Below are 7,515 nucleotides of genomic sequence, written 5' to 3'. Positions count from 1 at the left end.
GTTCTTTCCATATCCCTAAAGAATGTTGATAGGATCTGGATTGGGATTGCATTGAATGTATAGATCACTTTGAGTAGAACTGACATTTTCACAATGTTCAATCTTCTTATCCATGATCATGGGATGTTCTTATATTTATGTAGATCTGTTATGGTTTCTTGGAGTAGTTTTTTGTAGTTTTCTTTGTAGAGGTCTTTTGAGTCCCTGGTAAGATTTATTCCCAGGTATTTTATTTTTTTGGTAGCTATTATAAACGATAATGATTTCCTTATTTCTTTTTCAGAAATCTCTTTGCTGGTGTAGAGGAATCCAACTGATTTTTTTTTGGACGTTGATCTTATATCCTGCCACGATGCTAAATCTGTCTATTACTTCCAGTAGATTTTTGACTGAGTCTCTTGGGTTATCTAGGTAGAAGATCCTATCATCAGCAAATAGGGATAGTTTGACTTCCTCCTTGCCAATTTAGAAATCTTTGATTTCCCTTTCTTGCCTTATGGCCCTGGCTAGGACTTCCAGCACAATGTTGAATAGAAGTGGTGATAGCAGGCATCCTTGTCTGGTTCCTGTTCTCAAGAGGAATGGTTTCAGTCTCTGTCCATTGAGAGTAATGTTGGCTGTTGGTTTTGCATAGATGTCCTTTATTATGTTGAGGAATGTCCCTTGTATTCCTATTTTGCTGAGAGTTTTGATCAGGAATGGGTGTTGGATTTTATCAAATGCCTTTTCTGCATTAATTGATATGATTATGTGGTTCTTCTCTTTTGTCTTATTCATGTGGTGGAGTATGTTGATTATTTTGCTAATGTTGAATCATCCCTGCATACCTGATATGAACCCCACTTGGTCATGATGAATGATTTTTTTGATATGTTGTTGGAGTCTGTTGGCTAGGATTTTGTTGAAGATTTTTGCATCTGTATTCATGAGGGATATTGGTGTGTAGTTTTCCTTTTGAGTGATGTCTTTGCCTGGTTTTGGTATCAACGTTATACTTGCTTCCTAAAATGAGTTAGGGAAGATTCCATCCTTTTCTATGTTTTGGAATAGTTTGAGTAGGATTGGGATCAGTTCTTCTCTGAATGTTTTATAGAATTCTCCTGTGAAACCGTCTGGGCCAGGACTTTTTTTAGTTGGTAATTTTTTGATGACCTGGTCAATTTCTTCTTTCATGATGGACCTGTTCAAGTTTTCCACATCAGTCTGTGTTAGCTTAGGTAAGTGGTGTGTTTCTAGAAATCTGTCCATTTCTTCCAGATTTTCAAATTTATTGGAGTGCAGTTCTTCATAGCATCCTGATATTATCCTTTTTATTTCAGTTGTTTCTGTTGTGATGTCACCCATTTCATTTCTTATTTGTGTTATTTGTATTCTCTCTCTCTCTTCCTTTGTTAAATTTGCCAGTGGTTTGTCAATTGTATTGATCTTTTCAAAAAACCAACTTCTGGTCTTGTTGATTTTTTCTATTCCCCTTCTATTTTCTGTTTCATTGATTTCTGCTTGAATCTTGATTATTTCCTTTCTTCTGGTGACTGTAGGCTTTACTTGCTGTTCTTTTTCTAATTGTTGGAGGTGTTGGTTTAAAGTGTTGATTTTGGCTCTTCTTTTTTGATGTGTGCAATTATTGTTATAAACTGGCCTCTGATCACTGCTTTTGCTGTGTCCCAAAGATTTTGGTATGTTGTGTTATCATTCTCATTTGATTCAAGGAATTTTTGGATTTCAATTTTGATTTCTTCTCTTACCCAGTCTTTCTCAAGGAGGGTGTTGTTCAGTTTCCATGTGTTTACTTTTTTCTCTTGATCTTCCTGTTGTTGATTTCTAGTTTGATAGCATTATGATCTGAGAAGATGCTTTGCAGTATTTCAGTGTTTTTAAATTTATGAAGGCTTGGTTTGTGGCCTAACATATGGTCTATCCTGGAAAATGTTCCAGGTGCACTGGAGAAGAATGTATAGTGTGCTGCTGTTGGGTGAAGTGCTCTGTAGATGTCTATAAGGCCAAATTGGTGGATTGTATTATTTAGCTCTTCTGCATCTTTGTTGAGTTTCTTCCCAGTTGTTCTATCTTTCAATGTACATCGTGTATTAAAATCTCTCACTATGATTGTGGAGTCATGTATTTGGCTTTTCAACTCTTTTAAAGTCTGATTTATATATTTTGGGGCTCTTTCATTGTTTCCCACCACTTCTTAACAGAAAGTGCACCAAATTATTTTTTTTTAACTTTTTATTGTGAAAGTTTATAGAGGATATCAGTGTTCCTTTCAACAATTCATACACATTTTGTTTCATGCCATTCATTGTAATCCCCACAATGTATATCACCTATCCCACTTCCTTCCTCTGTTTCTTGTTTCAATTTCTGCTTCTTTCCTACCTCTTCCTGCCTTCTGAACTTTGTCCTTAATACTGCATTTTAGATCTCAAGCGGCTGATTGTTTTAAGGAGTGCAAACCTCCCTATTTTTATTGTTCACTGTGTAAACCTGTGTATTGTTTGGCTGAAAATTGAGCCACAGGATTGAGTTCAGTTCCAAGTGTAAAGAGTGTCTAAGGACCATAGTCTTAGGGGTTCCATAGTCTCTATCTAAGCCAAATTATTTTGTTTTAACATCTGTCTGAAAAGAGCCTTGGTGGCACAATATTTCACTGCTCAACTGCTAACTGAAAGTTTGGTATCCAAACTTACCAGCCGCTCCGTGGGTTGAAAAGACTTATACTGTGCTCCCCCAAAAATTTCAGCCTAGGAAACCCTGTGAGACAATTATCTGTTCTATAGGTTTCCTGTAAGTCAGAATTGATGACACATGTCAGAAGCAACAACAGTATCTGTCCGTAGAAACTAATTTCAGGACCTTTCATTCTAACATTTTTCATGTTTAGTCATCTTAAACATTTGTTTTTAGTATTGAAAATTTCAAATGCATATAAAAGTAGAATGATGAACTCACATGTATCCATAACTCAGCTTCGACAATTATCAATTGATAACTAATCTTGTTATATTTATACCACCCCCTATTCTCTGATCACTTTATTTTGAAACAAATTATAGATATTATTTTACTCTCTAAGTATTTCAGTATATATGTATAAAGAGATAGAGCCTGTTCATTGTATGTAGTCTCAGTGTAATCCTATTATGTGAAAAATACTTGGATTGGGAAATGGAAATAAAAATGGTAAGTGCAACTGACCTTTGAACAACGTGGGATTGAACTGCACATGTCCACTTATACACAGATTTTTTTTAAGATATGTGTCTTGGAGAAATTGAAGAGCTAATAGACATCAAACCAGAAAATGACTTGATGGAGATGAATCCCTCCAAACCAGTGACAGACAATGAGAAGACATAGAAGAAGCAGTACCAGAATACAAATTGACATTAGACAATCTGGCAGAAACATTCTGGCTATTCAGGACTGCTTTTGACTTCTTTTACGACCTGGACCCTTCTGTGATAACGGACACTGAAACTAAAGCAAATGGTAGAAGAAGGATTGGTACCGTTTAGAAACATTTTTTAGAGAAAGGAAAAAGAAAAAAGTCAGAAAAGAAATTATGTTGTATTTCCATAAAGTTACACCAAGTGTGCCTGACTCTCCTGCCTCCTCTTCTACCTCCTCCTCTTCTGTCACCCTTTGGACAACACAACCAGCCCCTCCTCTTCCTCGTCCTCTTCAGCCTACTCAGCGTAAAGGCAATGAGGATGAAGACCTTTATGATGATCCACTTTTACTTGTTGTTAGGTGCTGTCAAATCAGCTTTGACTTGTAACAACCCTAAGTACAACAGAATGAAACTGCCCCAGTCCTGTGCTGTTGTCACAGTCCTTGCTATACGGGAGCACATCATTGCAGCCACTGTGTCAATCTGTCTTGTTGAGGGTCTTGCACTTAATGAATAGTGAATAATCATCATGCCATGCAGTTAATAAACTTACCAGTTGTGTATATGTGTGTGTCTTCGTGTGAAATTTATTAATTGTATAGCAAGAACTGTGTTATTTGACTCTTTATATTATCGTTGAGGCTTGTGGTCAGTTGTACACTATTATAAAGTTTTTGGGGAGTGAAGTTATACATAAATTTTTGACTACATGGGGATCATGCCCTGAAAGTCCGTATTGTACAAGGGTCAGCCCTACCTGTAATTCTTACCTTCCTAGAACTTATCATCTAAAAAGGACTTTTTGGCATGCACATTAACAAAATAGCAACTACATTTCTTGTTTGTGATTGACTTTCACTTTTTCTGGAGGAATTGAGTTTGTTCTATGACATTATTACTGCAAAGCTATTTCTTCACCCTTTTTATAATAGTGGTTACATTGTACTTGATGGTTAATTTAGAAAGTAAAAGGGTTTGAGCATCTTTAATTTCCTTGATGAGCATCCTTCAGAGGTAAGTGGGTTTTAAAATGCAACCCAAAGCAATTGTCTAATTTAGATATTTTTAATTGAAAAGATATGTTAAAGGATAAGGTCAGAGTTCACAACAGAGCTGATAATATTTTTGTGAATCATAAGTAAGATTGTTATTCTACTGTTGTAAACACATATCAGAGAGGAAAGGATATTGGCTTGAGTTGGGTTTGATGATAACTTTGTAACTCTGCTCAAATTACTTAATCTCATTCTCTTAACTTTTATTTCCTCTCTTAGGAAAATGAGGATTAATGTGTATCTTGGTGGTTGCAAGAATTAAATAAACAAATAGCTGGAAATGGTTTGGCAGTTAGTACATGCTCAATATATCAGTTGCATTTCAAAATGTGTTAAATATCTTTGAGTTTTTCAGAGTTTATAATTCTAATCTTACTTAGTGATCAAGCCATTTAATGATTAAATTTTTGTACCTTTATTTGGTACAATAAAAATAGGACAAATTTTTTTTTTATATATACCATAATTAAAAGAGGAGTACTTAATCAGACCACTACAGAATACTAAGTGTGTGATGAGTGGGCAAGTTGCTTAACCTTCTATGTGCTGGCATTATTATATATATATAAAAAATGAAAATGATAGCAGCACCTAGCTCATAGGGTTATTTTAAAAAGGTTTAAATGAGATAATACATGGAGAGCACTTGGAATAGTATGTGGCACATGGTAAGTTTTTCTTGTTATTGTTATCTCTTGTGTATAAAGTCTTTCAATACTTTTACAAAGTGAAGACAGAAGAAATGAGACATAAAGTTGTATATTTCATCCTTTATCTTGACTTTTCAAAAGATAAAGAAAACTGAGATAGAGATAGTAGATATTTCAGGTGAAAGAGTACAGTAAAATGTCACCTTAAAATGAACCACATTTAAACATTGAAGTGTTTGGGTTTTTTTTAAGTTTTTGTATTTTCTTTTCTTAATTCTTTGATGACAACTTAAGCATTTTTGAAAAAGAAAACAGCACTCCACACACACACACACACACACACACCCCCGAATGATTCTTGCTGGAATAAACATTAGTATTCTGACAGTAAAATTTTACTCTCTTTTAGTAAATGAATGCCTATGAACTCATGTTTGTTATAGGAGATCATTTTCTTTGGTAATGAGTTAGAGTAAGCTTTAGAACTTAGAGATTGATTCTGTGGACAGTAATATAATAATAGAATTATGAAACTTATAAAAATTACATATATTGATACCTAAATGCCTTAATTTAACTTTTATGGCAAAATGCTGATCTTTTTGAGTGTCTTATCTATACAATTTTACATCATACTTGATTGTATAGAAAGCTTAATTATCCAGCATTATTTTAATATAACATTTAGGATGTACTGAAATTCAACTAATTGTCTATAGTTTTCATTATGCCTCTATGAAGGAAAGTTTTATGTTACGAAATAATTTCTAAAACTATAGCTGTAGCTTCTGAAGATGATGTCATATGTCACTGCTTCATCTTACCTTTAACTAACTTTTTTTGTTTGTTCTTTACCAAGACACTGATATCTTTAGTTTGCATTATTTCAGACATTATTTCCACTGTAAGGGTTTTTTTGGGGGTAGAGCTCAAAGGATGAATAATCAGATAAAGTTAAAAGTGAATTACAACACTGACTTTGGGAAACAGAAATTATACTCACTTTCTCAATAAAATCTTTCTCTTCCTCAGTCAGGAATTTTCTTCCATGCCCATTAAGCATGTGTTTTTAATGGCGTTTGAAAATCTACTAATTTCTGAAGAAGATTAATAGGGAAGAGTGATGATATTACTAACAGTGTTACTAATGTCTTGATAGGTCATTGATTATAGATTTTCTCAGTCCACCTGTTAGTTTTCCCAGGTCTCTATATCAGTTACATCCAAGGCTGCTATCTCAGAAACACATTATAAATATTGTAAAGATAAAACTGGAAGCATTTTTACACTACACAGCATAATAGTAGATAGAGTGATGAACTTAAAAAGCAGAAGACTATCTCATAGGATTGTGGTGAAGTGTTAGTAAGTTATGAAGCAAGCTGTAAAGCTTTCTTCTTTTTTTAAGTTATTAAAGAATGGTACAAATATATGGTTAATAATATGTTGTTTGTAAATTCATATGGAAATGACATGAAATGTCTTAAAGGTAGGTTAACTGTGTCTAATATTCCCCAGCGTTTCATCTGTTTGGTTTTGAAAAAATCTGTTACTGTATTTACTGCTTAAGGATTCTGATTTGTTTGGAATAGAGAGTATTCAGTTAATTTTTACTGTCTGTTACAGTTGTATATGTATCAGCTGTTCCGAAGTTTAGCCTATATCCATTCCTTTGGAATCTGCCATCGGGATATAAAACCACAGAACCTCTTGTTGGATCCTGATACAGCTGTCTTAAAACTCTGTGACTTTGGAAGGTAAGCTAGCTGTCCTTTTTTTTTTTTCCTTTCTTCTCCCTCTCTCCCCTTTCCACCCTCTCTACTCCCTTTCCATATGCTCTTTGAAATACATTCTTTTTATAATGTCAGTTCAACACTATAGTCCTCATGTTTATTGTTGTTGTTATATGCCGTCGAGTCAGACCTGACTCATAGTGACCCCTCCTTGGGTTTCTGAGGCTGTATCACTACGGAAGTAGATTGCCCAACCTTCCTTCTGCAGAGTGGCTGGTGGATTTGAACCACCAGCCTTCTGGTTAACAGTCAAGTGCCTTAAGCACTATGCTGCCAGAGCACTGTAGTCCTCATGGAGGGGGTTTAAACCAGGACAGACCTTGTGAGAGTAGTTTTGATAATTTCTGCAACAATTACAGGTGTATAGTCTTTCATTTAACAGTTTCACTTCTAGGAATTACTCTCTTAGAAATATACATTTTTGAGTTCTGGCAACATGGCAGACTAGGCAGAAGGACTGCATAGACCATCTTCAACAAAGAAAAGGGAAACCAATTAACACAGACACAGAAGATAATGTTGGACCCCTGAGCCTTGAAGGGAAAGATACAAAAGTGGACTAAACCCCAACTAGCAGAAGAATTTGCGTGAAAATACCAAAAACGGAGACACACGGAGCTGCA

General features: G+C 34.9%; 1 protein-coding gene across 1 annotated transcript in view; it reads left to right on the top strand.

The window, feature by feature from the left end:
* The window catches only part of GSK3B (glycogen synthase kinase 3 beta), a 334,697-nt gene that overhangs the window by 228,899 nt on the left and 98,283 nt on the right, over positions 1–7,515 (top strand). The window contains exon 5 of the mRNA XM_042781401.1: positions 6,726–6,856. Within this exon, the coding sequence (XP_042637335.1) occupies positions 6,726–6,856 (131 nt within the window). The remainder of the gene's footprint in view (positions 1–6,725; positions 6,857–7,515) is intronic.

Source organism: Orycteropus afer, unplaced genomic scaffold, assembly GCF_000298275.1.
Source record: "Orycteropus afer afer isolate SDZICR_OR568_19922 unplaced genomic scaffold, OryAfe1.0 scaffold00114, whole genome shotgun sequence".
Classification (NCBI taxonomy): domain Eukaryota; kingdom Metazoa; phylum Chordata; class Mammalia; order Tubulidentata; family Orycteropodidae; genus Orycteropus; species Orycteropus afer.
This window is presented reverse-complemented; position numbering and strand designations above follow the sequence as displayed.